This window comes from Podarcis pityusensis (genome assembly GCF_964106645.2).
Source record: "Podarcis pityusensis genome assembly, chromosome: 15".
NCBI lineage: Eukaryota > Metazoa > Chordata > Lepidosauria > Squamata > Lacertidae > Podarcis > Podarcis pityusensis.
In genome coordinates, this window is record NC_138040.1 from 34817666 (window position 1) to 34839457 (window position 21792).

A 21792-nucleotide genomic window follows, 5' to 3' on the forward strand; every position below is an offset into this window, starting at 1 on the left:
CCACCTAAACATTAGGAAGAACTTCCTGACAGTAAGAGCTGTTCGACAGTGGAATTTGCTGCCAAGGAGTGTGGTGGAGTCTCCTTCTTTGGAGGTCTTTAAGCAGAGGCTTGACAACCATATGTCAGGAGTGCTCTGATGGTGTTTCCTGCTTGGCAGGGGGTTGGACTCGATGGCCCTTGTGGTCTCTTCCAACTCTATGATTCTTCAGTTCAGATACTCCTGTTATCTCAAAGCTACCACTTGTGCAACCTACCCGTTTGCTGCAGCACAATCTGACTTTTCTCACTGAATTATCAAACTGAATACAATTGTACCTCGGGTTAAGTATTGTATTCATTCCAGAGGTCCATTCTTAACCTGAAACTGTTCTTAACCTGAAGCACCACTTTAGCTAATGGGGCCTCCTGCTGCTGCCGTGCCGCCGGAGCCCAATTTCTATTCTCATCCTGAAGCAAAGTTCTTAACCCAAGGTAATATTTCTGGGTTAGTGGAGTCTGTAACCTGAAGCATATGTAACCTGAAGTGTATGTAACCCGAGGTACCACTGTAAATAATAGTGCAAATAGTTAATATTGCAGTAACACATTAGTTCACTATTGGTATATTTTTGTTACAAAGCTGTAGGAAGTGGACTTAGAAAAGACACAAAAGAGGGCACATGGGAAGCCCCTGGAATTCAGTGTAACAAATTATATATTTAACCCGAGGTACCACTGCATTAGTATTCTTAAACTGGAAATCTGCCTCTCTCTCTCCCACTGATATGCTTCTAGATAGCTGCTGGCAAGTCTTAATTGATTAGTCATAAAATCCTCTCTGCGGGAAACAGTGTGCCACCTAAAGATCTTTCCTTCCACCTTTTTTGGGGGGGGGGAGGCAGGCGTAAGTGCCCCATAATTCTTGCATTCTGGTCCTTTGTTGGAAAAATTCATGAGGAAGCTTTAAAATGTTTAAATGCATGCATTCCTGAAAGGACTGTACTTGCATTTCGTTGACTAGGATTACCCTATATATCGACATCGCTCACTAGATGTTGGGAGCATTTAGCTATGCAGAAATTAAGACATCAGGTTTAGGAAGCGCTTGGTCAATAGTAAATTGCCTTTTCTTCTCTGTTAGGTTTCTATTTGTAATATTTTTTGGAAGATTTTAGGTTTTAAAATTAATTGCCTGTTTTAATCAACTTCTCACATGCTCTCAGATTAATTTATTTAATATCTGGACGAGTTATTTTTGAGGTTGTGTTAATGGGAGTTAAATTTGGCCTTCCAACAAACTGTTTTGGAAGATGAAAGTGATTGTAGGCGGAAGAATGTGGAAATTAAGTAGAAATTTGCAAAAGGGAAATGGACGTTTACAAATTTCAGAATCTGCATCCTAGAGAGAGAGAGAGAGTTTATCCTTTTGCTTTGTGACTTCTGAATGGATCTGGATAATGCTGCTGATCCTGTTTGGAGTTCCTAAGCGAGAAATCCGGGTGATGACACTGATGTCATTCAGATGGCAGCTCTCATTATTATTATTATGTTTTATTATTAGTATTTTATTATCTCTGCCAAGTTTTAAGTACTGAGAGTATTAACTTATCTGCATCTGGTTATTATTATCTTTCTCCCTGTCCTGACCATTTATATTTATAATCTTTCAATTTGGCTGATCTATTTACTTAACCGACCTGGAACAATCTACCAGAGAAAAGGCCGCCGCCCATGGGACAGAGGGTCATTGATGAATGATAATCCAGCTTTTACCTAGGGTTTTAATAGGCCATAAGATTGTATGGCAACTATATTTGTAATGTATTTTTGTCGGTGTTTGTCCTTCGATGCTATGGCCTGTTGGCTACGCAAATAAAGTCTTTGTTGTTGTTGCTGTTTGGAGTTCACAACTGCCATTGCTCCACATGTGTGCTCTGAATTGGCCGCTGATATGACTGATGGCATTTTTTAAAACCTTATTTGTACTGGAAGATTTGCAGAAAGCAAAGATACTTTTTCTTGATCATTGATCAGTGAAGCACTTCCCGCTGCAAATATTTCCTTCCTCCTTTTCTTGCTCTTTTGAAGTTCCGTTGCCTCTTCCCCTTGAAAAATCTTATCTCTGTTCTTTTCCTCTTTAGCAGCCACATTTTCACATCCCAGCAGACCACTAACCATCGTTTACTGTGAATGAGGATTGTGCTAATGCATACTCTTGAATTGTACTTGTTTGCAATCTCTAACCAGTCAGATGGGTGGCGTATAAATAATATTATTATTACTACTGTTACTATTACTTTTACTATGTAGATGGGCAGACTGGCTAGTAAAATTACTTGGTCCTGAAATTCTTGCACTTTCCTGCATAGCTGAGCTCACAGATGTGAGTTAAAATGTGGCTTAATGCATTCTTACTACCTCCTTCCCCAAGACCTTTGCAGCCAGGGAATATTCTCAATTTGAATGTCCTCTGTAATGGTTTGAGTAGAATATACGAAGTATTTTGTTAACACTTCCCAAATTCAGTATAATGTGGCTCTAAGAAGTGTAGACTTAGCAGCTTCCATGCATTTTATTTAACACCTAATAGCAACTAAGGATGTTTTTTAAACTCTGTGATCCTCTTACACAACAGGGCTCGGTCTACCAGAAAACTAATGCCATGTCTGAGATCAAAAGAGTCAGCAAAGATAGCTTCTGGGCCAAAGCAGAGGTATGTACTTAATTCGAACAACTTCCGTGTGCCTGTTTTTGCTGGTGTGGTCTTGCAGTTCCCTCATGTTTTCATTGCATGCTTTATCTCATTCCTTGCAAAGCAAAAGCAATTAGTTTCAAACCAGTGGAGCAGAGTCTATGTTTGTAACTAAGCTGCATCAGAGAGGCTGTAAAGCGTTTTGGTTACATTTTCATTTATATTGGTGCTTCCTGCCCAAAGTATTTCCTGGCATCCGCAGAAAGGGTGTTGTGCCAGCAGTCCCTTTGCACTGGCTTTCTGTTCACTTCCAGGCACAATTCAAGCAGCAGGGTATGACCCGTGGAGCCCTGAATGACTTAGACTCCATTAAAATCTCTGAGATCCACTCAAGTCACCCCTCTTAATGACAACAGCTCTTTGTCTGGTTCAGATCGAAAAGGTGAGAACAGCAGTCGGCTGTTCACTACTGACAGAACTCCCTTTTCAATGCAAATTCTCCAAAGTCCAAGCCCTGGACAGTTTTCGGAACACCGATTTTCAGAGCAGTCTAGTCTACTGAGCCCAGTAGACGGCCTAGTTTTGGGAGCTAAGTTTTAACTTGGGCATGGAGAGAGAAATCAAAATGTTGTGCAGATAAATTATTTGAGTGGTGGGTGAGGATGGAGCATTGTTGGAGAGCTAGTATGGTGTAGTGGTTAAGAGCGGTGGACTCGTAATCTGGTGAACCGGGTTCGCTTCCCCGCTCCTCCACATGCAGCTGCTGGGTGACCTTGGGCCAGTCACACTTCTCTGAAGTCTCTCAGCCCCACTCACCTCACAGAGTGTTTGTTGTGGGGGAGGAAGGGAAAGGAGATTGTTAGCCGCTTTGAGACTCCTTCGGGTAGTGATAAAGCGGGATATCAAATCCAAACTCTTCTTCTTGTTCTGTTTATATGTCCTGCACCTTCAGGATGTGATGGCCTATTTAAAAAATATAAATTATTTGTCCTACTGTGAAAGAGGCACGTTGAAGCACCTTCCAGGGGAGGGCCCTGGAAATAAAGAAATTACCATTCATGGTGGAGTTCTGTATTACGCTGACCTCATAGCATGAGTTATTTGTAAAGTGTGTTAGAATAAGGAGTAGAAGGTGATAAGTCGACTTGTCGGCATTAAAAATGGAAAAGAACTAAGGTGCAACCATTAAATACAACATAATTTTGAACCTCTAACTTGGCCACCATAGGCAAATTAGATGTTTCTCCCAGGCAAGTGGCCAGGCTGCCAGAAGAGGTATGGAAAAGCCTTGCACTTTCTTCTGCAATCCACTGCATCTCTGTGCTGGATAATGAAGAAGGAAGGATCCCTCCTTTTCATCTAGCAGGCTAACAGCGGAGACAGAAATCACCCCATCCTTTCTCCAGCAAGATACAGAGGGGGTGAAGCTCTCTCCTCCAAATCAAGCATCAAAACCAAGAGGGCTGCCATCAGCCTGCTCTGCTACTACGCTAGACACCCAGCAGGCGAACCTCTTGCACATCAAACATAGAAACATGCTGGGCTTATGCCAAAGAGACAGAACAGTCTGTTCTTTTACCACTAGCCCACTACTGCTAGTTAGTGTAGGCCAGTCTTTCCCAAACTTGGGTCTCCATCAGTTTTTGGACTATAGCTCCCATCATCCCTAGCTAGCAGGGCCAGTGGTCAGGAATGATGGGAATTGTAGTCCAACCCCCCCCCCATGGAGACCCAAGTTTGGGAAACCCTGGTGTAGACAATACTGACCTGGATGGACCAATCCTCTGACTTGGTATAAGGCAAATTTCTATGTTCCTGTACTGGACAAGCAGGATGCGACTTCACCTCATGTGCAGCTGCCATAGAAACAGGGCAGGCTAGTGGAGGAGGGATAGATCAATCCTTTCTTTGTTCCTATGCTGGATGCACAAGAAGGTGAAGCCCACTCCCACATAAACAGCGCAGAAACTCAGTGGGCTGGTGGCAGAGGCGCAGATCCCTTCCTCCATTCCTCCTCCATTGTGCTTCTACATTAGACATGACAGAGGCAAAGCTAGTAATTTTGAGGGGCTGGGTGAATGTTTTAACATAGAGTGTGAGTAGACTAAGATTCACGTTTGGTGGAAGGGGAGGAAGTAACCTATTCTTCAAAGGTTGCTGCTTTTAATTCGGACTTGTTGCGCTCACCCTTTCAGAAAGATGAGGAGAACCGCCGACTAGAAGAGAAGAGGAAAGCAGAGGAGGAGCGTCAGCGCCTGGAGAAAGAGCGCCGAGAGCGGGAATTGCAGGAAGCAACTTTGCGCGAGCGAAGATATAAGGAGCGAGCCAGTGAGATAGATGCTCAGAAGTGAGTCTGTTTAATTTTAACAAAAGCCACATTAATTGCTACCTCAGTTGAGCAGAGATATATTGGCACTCTAATTTCTGCGAAGAGAAAATTGCTGGGGAGAAGTACCACTTACGCCTCTGTGAATCCAGCCTGAGAATTTACGGCTTCAGTTGAATGATTTTTGTCTTCCAAGATTGGAGTCAACTGTATTCGGGATATACGTGGCTTATCTTCTCTGGGGTGCTGACCTTGCTCATTCATATCATTGCTCCTTTTCCCTCAACCCACCCCAAACCACACAGGAAGCCCCAAATAATGAGGCAAGCAATGCAGTTTGTGAACCCAAGCAAACACATTGACTTTTTTCATTTACTTGCCTAAGCGTGTTTCCTGTGAGTTCTGTTGTTACAGATCCGGAGGAAGTTGTCAATGCAATGGCCTATGCCAGTCTTTCTGATGCACTGCTTTCCTGTGACCGTAAAAGTCCTCCCAGTGTTGTCCCAGGAGCTCAGAGCAGTGCTTTAGCATCTCAACAATGATGAGACTAGTTGGGCTGAGAGTGTGACCTTCCAAGGGCCACACAGTAAATTTCATAGTTGGGGAGGTGATTTGAACTTTCACAACACTCTGCAGAAATATTTCTTTTCTCTTTGGAATAGAAGTGAGTGTTAAATATTTAAAAGATATACAGTATAGTCCTGGTTTTGATTTGTTTTTAAATCAAATTATCTCCAGTACAGATAAATTAAGATACAGTGGTACCTCGGGTTACAGACGCTTCAGGTTACAGACACTTCAGGTTACAGACTCTGCTAATCCAGAAATAGTACCTTGGGTTAAGAACTTTGCTTCAGGATGAGAACAGAAATCGCGTGGCGGCAGTGGGGGGGGGCATTAGTTAAAGTGGTACCTCAGGTTAAGAACATTTTCAAGTTAAGAATGGACCTCCAGAACGAGTTAAGTTCTTAACGCAAGGTACCACTGTACAGTGGTACCTCAGTTTTCGAGTGTCTTGGAAGCTTTTCGGTTTTCGAACGCCAAAAATCCAAAAGTAAATGCTTCTGTTTTTGAACGTGCCTCAGAAGTTGATTTATTTTTTTAAAAAAATTCTCCACTGAAATTGCAGGCCGCCCTTTGTGCCTCGGTTTTCAAACGTTTTGGAAGCCGAACAGTCTTCTGTAACGGATTATGTTCGAAAACCGAGGTACCACTGTACTTTAAAGAGGCGGCAGAATAGCATCTGCTATAACAGTAAGCAGCAAAAAAGAGAGAATCTCACACTCTTCAGAAAATGGAGCACTTACAGCACTTTCAAAAGAGTAGCCCCTTGAGGACACCCTGTGACAATCCCAGATGAAATAATGTCCTCCTCTCCTGCCGTGCCCTGCCGACACCAGAAGTAATTGTCTCTTGAGAGCAGGGCTTAGGTCAGATGGTATGTTGTTCCTGGCTTACGTCTCAGTGATGTGGCATCAAAGAGATTTGGGGTGGGGGATATGATGTTAAAAGTCCTGTGGTGTTCCTGTCACCAGACTTCAGTGAGCCCAGGGGAAATACCCCTGAAGTGTGCAGCCAAAATTATCCTGCCTCCATAGAGACAGATCTTTAGGGGGACTTCCTTGTAGTTCTTTTCAAAAGTATTTCTGCTGCAAAGGTTGAGGAAACTGTTATTCGGCATAATGCGCTAAAAATTGAATTTGAACTTGCTGATGGTTTTCCTGTTCCACTCTTTTAAGCTTAGCTTTGAGAAAGCAAAAAGTGTAAAATAAAAACAACATAGACCACAAAATACGTGTGCACTACATAAAAATAGCAAAATACATAAAAACTGAAGTATCTGGAAAAGGCAGAGTATAACTTGGTATAATATTCCATATAACCATAAAAATGTATTTTGGGGTTATAATCACAGGTTAGCATTGGAGTTAAGTGCAGAATGGGATATGGGATTATTACTGTGTGTGTTAACTTGAGCTGAATGTGCACAGCTGCAAGTGTAGGGTAATGTTTTATGGATGACATGGATCTATTATGAAAGAAAGAAGGAAAGAATTGCCATGACATTTGCAGTGTGTTGGATTTTATTCATAAACCATTTTAAATGCTAGTTTTCAGGATAGCATTCTCTTTTTACTGATACATGTGTGTGTGTGTGTGTGTGTGTGTGTTGTGTGTATATATGTGGTTTGTCTTGGAATTTGTATATTATGAAAATAAAAAGTCTGAAGCATCTTGGTTAAAAAAAGCAGCACTAGCAATTAAAAGCCTTCTTAAAGATCCAGTTCTGGGTGGGAGGCTGGTTTTCCTTGGGAAGGAATTCTATAACCATGGTACTCTCTTACTGAAAAGTCTTTTGTGCCCACTCACTTCATTTCTGAATCAGAGTTGGAAGGGACCCCAAGTGTAATCTAGTCCAATACTCTGCTAATGCAGGAAATCTGGAATGTAGGAAGCTCCATTAACAGTGAGTCATATTTTTGGCCTGTCTAGTCCAGAATTGTCTTTCTACCCCAGCAGCACCAGGAGGTGCTAACAAATTAAACCTGGGTCTTTCTACATGCAAAGCATTATATATATATATATATAAAAGTTATCATTGCCTTTATTATATTCCTCCTTCCCCCCCCCCCAAGGAGCTCACAGTAGTGTTCTTCTTTCCGCACCCCTCCATTTTACACTCACAGCAACTTGTGAGGGGTAGGTTAGGCTGAGAGAGAGTGACTGCTCCAAGGCCACCCAGTGAATTTCATGGCTGAGTTGGAATTGAGTTGAATCCTCGTCTCCCAAGTCCTAGTCTGACGCTCTAAAAATCACACTCTCTACAGTCTTTGCTGCGCTCAGCTGCAGTCTGTCCTCATCTACTATTACAGCACCCATGATGGCTGGTCATCCAGCCTCTGTTTTAGAGTCCTCTGTTGAAGGAGAGTCTACCACCTTCAGATAGCACACACCATCAGGAAGCTTCTCCTGATGTTCCTTGTAATCCACTTGTAAGAGGGGAGCAATGAGTTGTGCACCAGTGTATACATATGCAGAGATGAGGTAGTCCTCCAGTTACCTTGGCCCCAGTTCATTTAAGTCTTTAAAGCTTGACACTAGCTTCTGAAATGGGGCCTGGGGACAAAATTGGTTATGTTGGGTAATAGGAATGGGTGCAAACTCTTGGGTTTCTATCCCAGTTGAACGCCAGGTTGAGTCTGAATACAGAGGAGCACTTTTATGTTGAATATTTGAACCGTCATTGACATAACTTCGTTTAACTGTGGAGGTTTTTGTTTTAATTTGCAGGAAATTCCAGCAACAGCAGGAAACGGAGTCAGTCAATAAAGAAAAACAACAATGGGTAAGGTCTGAAATTGTCACTTTTCCTGTTGGTCTAAGTGTTCTTTTAAAAAGACTTATGAATACAGAGGAAGCTGTGTTGCCCACAAAGATCACACAGAACAGCACCAAGTCCTGTCTTGATACTTGCAGGCAAGCACTGGGTTCTCTAAATGCTTCTTATGCTGTTCATCATTCACAGCTTAAATATCCATTTCATTTTTAAGTGTGATACGGAGAGCTGGATTCGGTGGTGTCTGTTGGTCATCATTTTCTTAGGCAGGCTGCATGACTGGGCAAAGCAGTTCAGAGCAAAGGCTGATCTTCATGTTCATCATATACCTAAGTCTCATTTCTCGTGAGTTGGTTCCATCTTCCAGAGTGCAGACGTATAGACTCAGAACTGCCTCTGCTTGACCTTACCATGGGTGTAAGGGAGTCATCTTATATTACAGAAGGAGCAGGACGAAGACCTCAGCAAGATGCAGAGGGGTTTCCGAAGGAGGAGTGAGTCTGTGGAGAAAGCCCAGGTACATGGGAGAAAGATCCTTGACAGTCCTACTTCGTTCTTACACAGGCTTTGTAACTCCTTAGCATTCAGAGTGATCTGCATCTCCAAATTTGTTCTTTTTACATTGCTTCTCAATACTGGATCAAAGCAGCAATAGCAACTGCTTTGTTGAAAGGACTATAATCTATCTGTCCCAGTACACTCACTGTTTTCTACATTGCATGCTTCTGTCAAAATAAATAAATAAATAAAATGCTTTCTATACGAATCAGAAAGAATCTGCGTACCTTTTCGAAACCTCTTATTGGTTTGGAAAGCCTGATCATTCATAGAGAATCTTCCATTTTTTCTTATTTCTTGGTCTTCAGCACATCTTGAGGCAATAAGTTCCACAATCAAACCTGTGGTGGTGGTGGGATTTCTATGGAGGTGGTAGCTTCCAGTGTATTTTCCTGACCACTTATGAGTGTATATGCCTTGTATACAACTACTTTTTCTTGATTCACTTCTGTGGCCTCAGCTCAGTTTTGCAATTGCGCTTCTGGAGAAGCAAGGTACTAGTAGTCTTTGAGTGCTCAAATCATGACACACACATGCAATTTCCACCATACACTTCTTGGCCTTTGTGCCTTCCAAAAAAACTTGCATTTGAATTTTCGGCTGGTGTTGCAGAGAGCTGTTGGCCAGACCTTCACCAAGATTATGAAACCTTGGTTCTGTTCTTAAGAGTGACCACAACTATTGAGCACAACTATTTCTCACCTCATGCATTACTTGTAAACAAACCCACCAAAGTTACCAGCTTCCAGAATTCTTGCAAGCCTGCTTTTACCCACAAGAGGGTCTGGCTAGCAGAGCTCTCGGTCCCTTCTCTGCAAGCCCACCTTGAACTTTTGCAAGGTTAGTTTCCGCACTGAGTGTGCAGAAGGAAGAGAGTGCTTTGCTTTCTTCACGTCCAGTAAGAAATGTGGTGCCAAAGGGAAGAATGGAGTACTCTGTACCTCCTCATCCTGCAACTCACTGGCGGCCAGGCAAGTAGTGAAATACAGAACACTGTATAACTGCTGGGATGGCAGCATAATATTTTATAAACCATAACCTCAAGTTTGGGGATATTCCACAAGAAGTTACAATGCAGTAGCTATGCACACACACACATGTGCTTTTGCGCATACGTGCTTTTGGATGCTCGTTAGCATGAAGGTCCAGAATCTATTATTAAAGCCGTCCTCCAGTCAAATGGCTCTTGCAAACTTGTCAGCTGAACTCCCTGTAAGGATTACTGCCTGCACTGCTGTTCCGTTAGAATGACATAAGCTGGGTCTTCTCCTCTGGTGGTGGTCCTGGATGATATCTCTTAGCTGGATCCTCTCTCGGTCTCTTGGATCTCTTCTTCACCTTTTTGGAACTCTGACTTGGACTCTTAAGACTTGCCCAGTTGCATGTGGGGCTCCTGATAACTTCCTCTTTCCCTTTCAGAGGAGCATGGACTGTTTCTTGAGAAATCCCTTTTTAATGCTAGATGGCTGGTTTTCGCATGGGCACCTGTACTCCCTTTGAGCTTCTTGAACTGCATAAGTTATGCCTTCTTGCTAACACTCAGCAAATTTGTGAGGGTCTTTCTCTTTTTTGACAAGGTTGCTTCTGAATCTTCCTCATAGTGGAACTAATTCAAAATCCAGCTTGCTGCATTAAACAACTCCAAGTCAATCCTCAATAATGAGCATAGTTAAAGAATATACACACAGTGGTTGTATTTTGCATGAGAACCTCGCATTTCTGAGCAGCCTTACTATCTGACCTTGAAATAGTGAAATATCTTTGCAGGGCCAGGATAAGTGTGTACCACTGTAAAAACAAAGCTAGAACTGTGATGCATAGAAGTTTGCTTTTCATCAGGGTAATCGATTTAACCTGATAAAAATGTCCAGGGAATTTTAGCAAATCAACCTGTGAAAGTGTTTCCTCATTTTTTCCTATGACGTGCAGAGTCTTCTAGCCCTAAAAGAAACCATGAAGACTTTTCTAACGCATTCCTGTATCCCTGGATTTTGCCGGTAAATTGGTTAGCGATGATGAATGAACTGTAATATATTGGCAGCCAATGACAGCACTTCCCCTTGCATGTTGAAGTCAGGTGGAAGCATTGATGCTATTTCTAAATCCTGTGCCCTCTCAAATGCTATGCTTCCCCGGGACTCAGTAAATCTTTCTCTTTGTGCAGGAAGCAGCATCAATAATAGGACAAAGATCAGTGAATCCTCGTGACATCTTCAAACAAAAGGAGAGGTCCATGTCCACAGATGGTGCAGTCGTCAGTTCCCAGCCAGGTATCTGACAGAGCAATTCTATACTGTTATTACGCTGGGACTGGAGAATCATTGCAGATGTACCAGCGGAATGGCCTTTGTATCTGAAACATGCTTAGTCCCTTCAGCACATTGTGCAATACTTGTCTCCCCCACTCTCACAGACAGTGAGCAGGAGCCCCTACATGAGTCAATAAGCCCCTTTTGCTCTCCCCTCTCACTGTTGGCACTCGGGACTAGTTCAGTCCCCTGCTGCTTTGCATAGAAAGTCTTTCTCCTTCCTTTGTGGAATGCTCTATCTTGCCCCCATCCTATCTGCTAGAGTGGGGCTCAGCACTGGGTGTTTGGGTCTGGAGTCCCAAGGCAAGGTACATGTTGAGGTGAGGACGTGGGTGGCGCTGTGATCTAAGCCACTGGGCTTGCCAGTCAGAAGGTTGGCGGTTTGAATCCCTGCCACGGAGTGAGCTCCTGTTGCTCTGTCCAAGCTCCTGCCAACCTAGCAGTTTGAAAGCACACCAGTGCAAGTAGATAAATAGGTACCACTGTGGCGGGAAGGTAAACGGTGTTTCCGTGCGCTCTGGTTTCCGTCATGGTGTTCCGTTGCACCAGAAGCAGTTTAGTCATGCTGGCCAATGACCCGGAAAGCTGTCTGTGGATAAACGCCGGCTCCTTCGGCCTGAAAGTGAGAGGAGCGTCACAACCCCATAGTCACCTTTGATTGGACTTAACCATCCAGGGGTCCTTTACCTTTTTCTTTTTTTCTTTTACCTTTTACACGTTAAGGTTCTAGGAAGAGGTGTGGTTTCAATGTGCTCAGCTCTCTAGGCATGTTCCAGAGACCAGTATGTTTTGTGCTAGTGTTCTCCCTTTCGTTCTCCTCTCGCTTGTGAGCTCAAAGTGTGCACAACATGGGGACAGAAAGAGGGCACCTGGCTATATCAAATCTGAGCTATGACCTCTCTGTTCATGGGATTTATATAGTGGTGGTGGTGGTGTCCTTTGATTGGGTGTTGAGTTACAGAGTATTCTATATTCCTCTGGGTGATGTGGATGCGGCAGTCCCTGCTGCTGGGGCAGCTGCCTTTTTCTCATCCTTCCATTGAAGTCGATGGGAGAGAGTTTTCTAGGCACTAGGGAATTGGGCTGATGCAAAGTCACAACATTTTAGGAAGGTGTGACACTGTATTGAAGGGGTATACAATTTGACAATTGTGTCCTTCCCCCCTGTAACATCCAAGCCTTACCCACGACCGTTCCATTTCAGCTGTTCTCTTTGCCAGTGGAATGTTTTCCCTGGTAGACTGTTTTACTAGCATGGTATAACTGGTATAACAGGGGTTTACTCCAGATCCTATAGTTCCTCAGTATAGGATTGCACCCTTAAACAGAATCAGAAGAAGTTGGAGGCAGTTATTTTCCAGGACAGATGCTTTCCAGTATGCCATGCTACATACAGTTTTACTCTGATCATTCTGTATAAAAGCTAAAGAAATTTAACTATGGTTTGGCATAGATGTTATTGGGCTGCAGTTCCCATCATTTCCCATTGGGCATGCTGGCTGGGGCTGATAGGAGGTGGTGTGCAACAAAATTCAGAGCATTGTATGTTCCTTATCCCTTAATGGTTAAACAAGTATTTAAAAACAAAACAAAAAACAATGGGGGTTTTTTTAGACACAGTGTCTGAACTGGCAAGCCATAATTATGGGACCAGAGTGCAGATAGTAATGAAAAGAGCAGCATTCTAAACCATTCTATTTTTCTGTTTGTTTGTTCATTATAAAAATGTGGCTTATGTCTATCTCTGTAATAGCTGACCAAGACAACTAACAGCTATAAACTGATAACATCACAATCAAAAAGTAGTACGGCGTATACTAAAATGGTTATCGTGCAGGCAATAATGAACTAAATCACATGGGTTGTCTAAGGGCTGCTTAGTGAATGGTCGCGGAAAGATGCGTCTATCTCACCATTTTGTGTGTTGTATTGATGTGCCCCCTTTCCCAGGCAAGTTGCGGAGCCCCTTTCTCCAGCAGAACAGTCAAGCAGAGGCTCCCGTATCCCCTGTCCACCCTGCCGTGCAAGATGTTCACCCTCCTCCTGTTGTCCGTTCGTCTGTACACGATACACCTCCAGTCTCTCCCGTTCCTGAACTTGGTAAAGCTGATATAAGAGAGCTTATGGGTTCAATTCCTTGATTATGGCAGGTTTTTAATAGCTGAAGATGTTCAGGTAGTCACCCATGATCTGTTTGTCCCAAGCATAGTGAAGGAGGAGTGTATAACAAACACAACTTGAAATCTAGTTTCGTGGGGAGGTGTATACTTAAAACTCTTTTCGTTTCCATTCCATTAAAACAAAATATTTCCCCCCTAAATATTCCTTGGGCTACCTAGCCACATTTTAAAAAACTAGGTAGGTTTCCAAATCCTTTTTGTGCACACGCATGTGTGTGCCTGCTACTTGTATAAAGTGTCCCCATACCGCTGTATGTAGATCTTTATATTTTGCTCTAGGAAAGACAGTAGCTTTTGTAACGGGCAAGCTTAAAAAAAGAGCTGATTATTTTTCAGTTGATTCAGGGAATTCCCGACATTTGTAAGAGTTTTAGTGGGTGGCTAAAGAAGAGAGAATGGGAAAGCAAGTAAAAAGTTACTAACCTGCCAAGAAAGGGAGGGATATAACTGCATAGGCTGTTCTGCTAAATCATCTGCGAAAGCCCATATGCTCAAAGACTATGAGGGAAGCACTGCAAGTTAAAACAGAAACCTGGTGGTTCCCATTGAATCATTGGACTCATAATTGAGGCTGAACATTGTCTACAATCGTCTTACATTTCGCTATAAACATCTGTAAGCTTAAGAATTAGATTCACCATATAGTGGTATCAGAATAATTTTTTTTTTTCAAAAAAAAGTTGAAGGATACTGTCATCGTAAAAGAATTTTTATTTTTTGCAAAGGGTAATTCTATCTTCATAAAGTACTAAAAAATGAGGAGTTGCTATACATTACATTTTGAAAAAGACAGTTCCTTGGTGGCAGGCTTGCAATTTAAATACTTAGTCGAAAATAGGACAGGTGACAGTCAAAGGTCACAGCATGACTTTAATTGAGAGGAAGAAGTGAGGTGTGGCAAAGGTGAATCCGTATACCTATAGGGTGATCAGAACTGCAAAGCGATCCAGCAAAAATCCTTTTTAAAAAACCATGTCTCGACTGCTGCTCTAAGCATGGGAAGACTTTTACATTCATATCTAATATCTAATAACGTTTGGGTGCCATCATCAAGCCATTCATTAATGGATCCTAACCATTCCATTTGAGTAGCAAACTTTCTCCTGCATTCCTCTTGCCTGCTGCCTTTGAGATTGTGTGCAGTATTTGTGGCTTCTCTGAATGAAGACCCGTTCAGGAAAGATGAAATTGATAGCAAACCTAATGGCTGAAACAGAAGAGTGTGTTGTTCTTCCAGGTGATTCTGTCAGGCAGAACAACTACAGATCAGGCGCTCCGACCTACGAACCGGAAGAGAAACACGAAGCTGTGTACGAAGAACCCCCTAGTGAACGAGTTATCTATGATGAACCCCCTGAGGTTAGTCTCCACGAGATCATTTCCTGCGTTATTTATGCCGATCTGCTTCTTACATTCCGCTTGCGAGTGCTGTTGCATATGTAGCCAGAGTGGTGCTACTCATGTGCAAGGGGAAGGGATCGGTAGGTGTGAGGGAACCCAGAGATTTGCATAATCCGAAAAAATGTTTGGGGTGGTGGAAAACTAGGGGAGGATCCCTAGTTCGTGTCCCTGCACTCAGTTCATGATCCTGTGCATAACAAAAAACCGAGAGGGGGAAGGAAAGATTGTGGAAGACGGCATGGGTAACTTGCTGGAACTGCCAGCATTGTCAGTGGTCAAGGATGATGAGAGCAGATGTCTATAGCAGCCAGAAGGCACCCCATTGGTTACCCTCGAGATAGTGCTTCAGCTCATATGCTTGGAAGAACAGACTGAATTCTTTAATTCAGTATGTCAGTGATGGTGTCTCTAAAGACCCACCCATCACACATTCATCAGTCCTGGGATGGGTTATTGAGATACTTTTACACCACTTGCCTTTTGTATCCTATACTCAGTTTTTCTGTTTCTGTTTTGAGTAGACCATATGTTACTTGTATCTTGATGGAAGGTTGTCCTTGCTGCTTGGGTTTTTAAAATTTGTTTTCCTTTAAAATATCAATAAATTTAAATGTGATACACTTAGTATGCCCTAGCCTTTACTCAACCTCCTCTGAGATAATGATGGTTGACCCTCATAGTTTGAGCAAGCCCTAATAAACTCAATAATAGGGGAAAATAGCCACCAATCTGTTTTGCTCCTGCATAACATTGTTGTGCAAGGGAACATAGAAGCAGATTGCGGATTTTGTATTTGTGCAATAGTTTGCTCAATCTGTTGCATGATGGGTTTCTTCTAGTGCAGCTGTTGCTCTAGATTACCTGTCTGCTAGCACAAGAGCCCTTGCAGTAGCAGAGGGAGAATGTTTGCTCCAGACCCATATACAGTGGTACCTCAGGTTAAGTATTTAATTCGTTCCGGAGGTCCGTTCTTTACCTGAAACTGTTCTTAACCTGAAGCACCACTTTAGCTAATAGGGCCTCCTGCTGCCGCCGCGCCGCCGGAGCCCGATTTCTGTTCTTATCCTGAAGCAAAGTTCTTAACCTGAAGCACTATTTCTGGGTTAGCGGAGTGTGTAACCTGAAGCGTATGTAACCTGAGGTACCACTGTAAATGAATAAAGCTTGTATTCACATTACATCTGAACCCAGGGTTGTGGTTTGTTTCTCCCTAACAAGCCAGGATCTCTGGCCACCCTTAAACCACCCTGGGTTATTAGGGAGAGACATGCCACCACCTTGGGTTCAGAGGTTTAAGTGTGACTTCCTGGTTCATTTCTCCACTCACACAAAGGGAGAGATGCAGCAGGAGCTGTCTGGAGTTCAGGCTAGTGCACTGCCCATGCCTAAGAAACCATGATAAGCCGAAACCTATCGTTTACTGTGGTACATGAATGTACAGTGGTGCCTCGCAAGACGAAATTAATCCGTTCCGCGAGTCTCTTCATCTTGCGGTTTTTTCGTCTTGCGAAGCACGGCTATTAGCGGCTTAGCGGCTATTAACGGCTTAGCGGCTTTAAGAAAAAGCAAACAAACTCGCAAGAACTCGCAAGACGTTTCGTCTTGCGAAGCAAGCCCATAGGGAAATTCGTCTTGAGGAACGACTCAAAAAACGGAAAACTCTTTCGTCTAGCGAGTTTTTCGTCTTGCGAGGCATTCGTCTTGCGGGGCACCACTGTAGCCACTGCTGTTCTATCTGCTTCTTTCACCCTTCCATCTTCTTGCTCTGAATTCACGCTCCCCACCCCACCCCCAAGCAAGCACCTTTAACATGTATAAACTGGCTTATATTTGACACATGGGTTTTGTTTGTTGGAGTTTAGCTGGAAGATTTTTTTTTAAACTAATGACCCTTAGTAGCTGTCAGTACCATTTGACATATCCTGCTTCATTCTGTTAACTCTTCATTTGCAGGAACAGCCAGAAGATACTAAATATGACTATGTTGATAACTACCAACAAAATCTTAACTTGGAGGGAAAAGGCTTATGCGCTCGAGCTCTCTATGATTATCAAGCTGGTATGTTCTGTGTCGTTTGTTTTCTTCCATTAACCAAAATGCTTGCCTCTGGGCATAGTCTGTTCCCACTCGGGTTAGATAGAAGTTACAGGATGTGTTTTTCTCACATTGTGCCCCCTATAGAGTAGATTAGGTCCTGTCCCAATTTAGTAGTTAAAGGATGGACAGAACAATAGGCGGCTGGTGTGATGGCCAGGGAAGAAGGAACCAGAAAGGGTGAAGCATAACTATCCTTTATTCTGGCTACCAGAAGCCCACTTGAAACACACTCTTTCCTATAGTTGTTAGCATCTCCTTTTTTAAAAAAAGAAAAACATTGGGGAGATTCTTAGGAATTCTGATATGTGAATTTATTCTACCAACAGGAAGATTCCCTTCCTGTGCTGCACAGTGACAGCCACAGAGATGGGAACTGGAAGCAATAGGTTTTAGTCACAGCACAAAGCATGTGTTGTAGGAGAGGGTCAAAGAGCACTTCTCTATGAACACTTGCTGTCTCTACTTGATTCATGGCTGGTATTTGCAGCTGATCTCAAAGCGCATGGCAGCGTATGGGGGGGGGGAGGGATACAACCTCCTTCATATGTTGGGATGAAACCATTTTCAAAAGAGGGTTCCATAAGTAAAACCAGCCCCGAAAGGTAGCACAGACACCGGTGCACTGAAGTAATGTTTCATGCATCTAGAAATCTTTGATGGTTGTCAACGGCAGTCCCTTACGCAACGTATTTGTCAGATGGCTGTTGCGGTTGCTTGAGAGTAACCAGGCAGGACTCCGACCTCAGTTTTACAGACTTTATTTTGGTGCAGACTATTTACAGTGAAGAGTCCCAAAGCTCATGTCGGGCTCAATTGCTAGCAGAATCCGGGAGTGGTCTTTTTTTGGACCTCCCCCAACATAAGAGTTTCGTTACCCCCAACCTTCTCCTTCCCTCTTTGCGCCTTAGGCTACTGCGTAGGATGGGCAATGACAAGGGCGTGTTTCCCTCTTGTCCAGCTTGCCCAGGAGCGGTGTTAAGGCTCCCACCAGCATCCTCTGGTCCTTGCACCTCTTTCCCACTGGAGGTGAGGCTTTCCTCCTCCCTGGAAGAGGAACTGCTTCGCAAGATTTTCAGAGGCTCCCTGTAACACAACTGCCCTTCTATTTATTGCCTCTGAGCCAATGGCAGTTCCCTGACAGTATTACAGCAGTTTACCTTCAGCATCATAAATTTTCTAACTGCAGGGCTACTTCGCAAATGAAGCCTTAGCCCGCACTTACTTTGGTATCGAAAGTTCTAGCAGAACCTGGTACCAAGACATCAGCCACCTTTCTAAAGGATGATGGACATTCCTAGTTCAGGATGTAGATAGGCCAAAGGAACGTACCTCTGTGGTAGAGCTCTGCAGGCGGAAGTTCCCAGGTTCAGTCTCTGGCATCTCCAGTTAAAAATGGATCAGGTTGCAGGTGATATGAAAGGTCTTCACAGGAGACCCTGGAGAATTGCTGGCCATTGACACAATCACTACCAGGCTTAGATATACAAGTTGTCTGTCATGGTATAAGGCCTTTTCCTGTTTGGGTGGGTTAAGTTCCATTCTATGTCATCTCCTCCACCCCACTAGAATCCCTGCAAAGGCAGATATGCATTAATGTTGCCAAGCAAGGTGACATAGCCAGGATCTCTTAGCAGTTAAGGCAGGGGTCAGCAATCTTTTTCAGCCGTGGGCCGGCCCACCGTCCCTCAAACCATGTGGTAGGCCGGACTGTATTTTGAAAAAATATATGAATGAATTCCTATGCCCCACAAATAACCCAGAGATGCATTTTAAATAAAAGGACACATTCTACTCATGTAAAAACACCAGGCAGGCCCCACAAATAACCTAGAGATGTATTTTAAATAAAAGGACACGTTCTACTCATGTAAAACACACTGATTCCCGGACTGTCCGCGGGCTGGATTGAGAAGGCGATTGGGCCGCATCCGGCCCCCAGGCCTTAGGTTGCCTACCCTGAGTTAAGGCATAACTAAACCGTGTCAAAGTGGTCCTGAGTATTCACTCTTGCTGGGCTATATGCTCCTTAAACAAGTAATTGTTTTTCCCCTGAAATCTTGTCTGTTCCCACCTTTCAGCTGATGACACGGAGATCTCTTTTGACCCTGAGAACATTATCACGAGCATTGAGATGATCGATGAGGGCTGGTGGCGTGGTTATGGTCCCGATGGTCACTTTGGGATGTTCCCTGCCAACTATGTAGAACTCATTGAATAATTGGCCTTTGCCGGAGGAAGAATGCAAGCAATACCTGAAAGAACAACTCTCATCAAATCCAGTTCTTCAAGGTGGAATTGTGTGGCTTTTTAAGAGTGAAGTGCTCGTTGCTCTGTGCCCTTGTTGCTGGAGCAGTATCTGTCCCTGCCCAGTGAAGCAGACCTCTTCCTTTCCCTCCTTTTAATTTTCCTTAATGGGTACTTTTCAAGTGAAGGTAGGGAATCAGTCTTGACATTGCATAACACTTTCCTTCACTTTTTTTAATGGAAAAATTGCCCTTTAGCACACCCTCTTCAAACACACAGAGAGACGCTCTGAACACCAGTGTGGAGTATTTAGAAGATAGTGCTTAGCAGAAATATATTCCTAACCTACCCTTCTCCCCAATGCAAACTGATTTTTTCATTCCGTGTGTTGCAACTTTCTAAGATAGCATAAGGAGGTATCTTAAGAAACATCTACTGTGTTTACTTAATAGCCTGTGTAACTTGTCTGTGTGATTCGGGCCCACAGTCCACAGTTATTCCAGAACACTGCTTTGGAGAAAATGGATTGCGAGTTGCAGGCTTCTCTGCTCCCTTTTCTTTGAGATGCCAATCCACTAGGAGCTGCTTCAGGGCTTGCCCTGTCAAAATGAATGGTTTTGTGCGATCACTCCCCAGTGTTCTTGTGCAACTCGCCTTCCATTTCAGTGGAGTCAGTCCTGAATGGGAGATTGTGCCCTCGAACTACTCTAACCTTTGTGCAAGGACCAAGTTGCCTGGCTTTTAGGTTGTTAAGTCTGTGTGGAAAATTCCCCCCTTGCTTTTAAAGTAAAAGCTAGCCATGTTTCTTGAGACATGGCTTCAGAGACAAAACACCATTAAAGCAGGTAATAGACAAATGCCCTGCAAGCAGTGCTAGCTTTCAGCTGTGGTGCACATTGCTTTAAATACAATGCTCTGTCTGTACGTGTTTGTGTGGTTTGGTTCATATGTGAGGGACTTGATTTCTGCATTATCTTTTCTGGGGTTTTTTTTTTAAGCTTTATGTTGCATATACATAATACTTGGATTAATTCCTCCCCTCCCCTTTAATATTCAAATAAAACAGAACCTAAAAGAAACCTCAGACACAACTGAGCACTCAGGAGTGTCCCGGATTTGTGCTGTGTAATTGCGTGACACTGTGCATCGCTCTGACTGACACCAGCTAATAGTACTAAACTAGTAAGCGTGTTTGTGATTCATGCCTGGGTTCAGGTGCTGAATTTTAAGTGGCTTTCATCAAACTCCCACTGAGCATCACCTCTTCATGGCATACTAGCTTACAGGTGTATGTTGTTTTTTTTTAAAAACCAATTAGCCATTTTTTACATTCCTGTTATTTGTCTTGCTCAAGGCAGCCTGGATAGGATTCTCAAGGAACTTCAAACATGCATCCTGTGCAGGTATCTGAGGTAGAGAATGAGTATTATAAAGGTGGATCTGTTTGCTTAGGATGTAAAAGAAATGGCCTTGCAAGGTTCAAGCCCTGTCTCCCCTGCTTTTATGCATGATGTGGTGGTAATTATGGAACTAAGAGATTCTAAGGCAGTTCTCTGCTAGTCTCCCAACTAAGTTGTATTCAGTGGCATTTTAGAAAGTGACAGGTTGTTGTTTTTTTAAAAAAAAGATAGGGAGCAGCTTCCAGAAAGTGGCTGTTTAATTTCCACATGCTTCTTCGTTCTGGATCTGCAGAAGCTAAAGCTAAACTATCCATTCCATTTTAATTCAGCATTTCTGTCATTTCTCCAGGTAGTCAAAATGGTGTTTTCCAGATGCTGTTGGACCGCAACTCCCATCAGCCCCTGGCCAGAGTTGATGGGATTTGTAGTCTAGCAGCTCCTCGAGGGCACCATATTGGCTCGAGATGTAGTGGAAATCTTTCCAGAAGCGCTCCCCATGGTAACTCTCCATTCCAAATGAATATGGGGCCTCTTTTGCCCTGACAGCTTTGGGGAATATTTTGAATGGACCCCCCCCCCCTTAATTCCATCTTTCCCATTCAGGAACAATTAAGACATGTTCCCTTTGGGATGTTTGCAGCAGGCAAGCCATGGCTTCACAGGGAATTCTTTAGAGTTGATTCTTATTAGAATTGCTAATCATCACGCTGGAGGATCATTGCTATTTCGGTTGCTGCTGTTCACTGCATCTCCTGTTCATATCCTCCTTTTTGCCAGCCTTCTGCCGTGCATGAAGATTTGGGAGTGGGGAAAAGCTTGTGACTTGTATCAGGATGATCTGAATAATAATAATAATAATAAAATGAAGTGATTTAAATTACTCCAGTGAATGGTGTGTGTTTGTTTCATGTGTGGTTTGCTCCCTGCCCTTTTCAAGGTCAAAGAATGGCTTTGGTCTTGAGTTATCCATGTCCTCAACTGACTATCTAATAATAATACCTTTATTGTCAATGTACAAACTGTGTACAATGAAATTAACCGAGCCTCCCTCCCTCCACACAAACAGTCTCATTGCACTCTGTGTGCTTGTCGCACAACACACCAACCCCAAAAGTCAGTTGCGCTATATTATTTTCTGTTCAGCAGCCTAACAGCCCATGGATAGAAACTGTTTTTTAGCCTGTTGGTGTGACTGATTATACTTCTATATCTCCTGCCCGAGGGTAGAAGATTGAAGAGGTGCTGGCCGGGGTGTGAATCATCCCT

The 21792-nt window shown here is 43.3% G+C and overlaps 1 protein-coding gene across 4 annotated transcripts in view; it reads left to right on the forward strand.

The window, feature by feature from the left end:
• Positions 1-21406, forward strand: part of DBNL (drebrin like) — a 38317-nt gene extending 16911 nt beyond the window's left edge. The window contains exons 6-14 of one of the 4 annotated variants that reach the window (XM_080982479.1): positions 2617-2694; positions 4869-5020; positions 8291-8345; positions 8779-8853; positions 11059-11164; positions 13154-13303; positions 14621-14742; positions 16738-16843; positions 18961-21406. In XM_080982479.1, the coding sequence (XP_080838605.1) occupies positions 2617-2694; positions 4869-5020; positions 8291-8345; positions 8779-8853; positions 11059-11164; positions 13154-13303; positions 14621-14742; positions 16738-16843; positions 18961-19100 (984 nt within the window). In that variant the 3' untranslated portion in view covers positions 19101-21406. The remainder of the gene's footprint in view (positions 1-2616; positions 2695-4868; positions 5021-8290; positions 8346-8778; positions 8854-11058; positions 11165-13153; positions 13304-14620; positions 14743-16737; positions 16844-18960) is intronic. The other 3 variants (XM_080982481.1, XM_080982480.1, XM_080982482.1) reach the window with 3 other exon arrangements.
• The last annotated feature ends 386 nt before the right edge of the window (positions 21407-21792 follow it).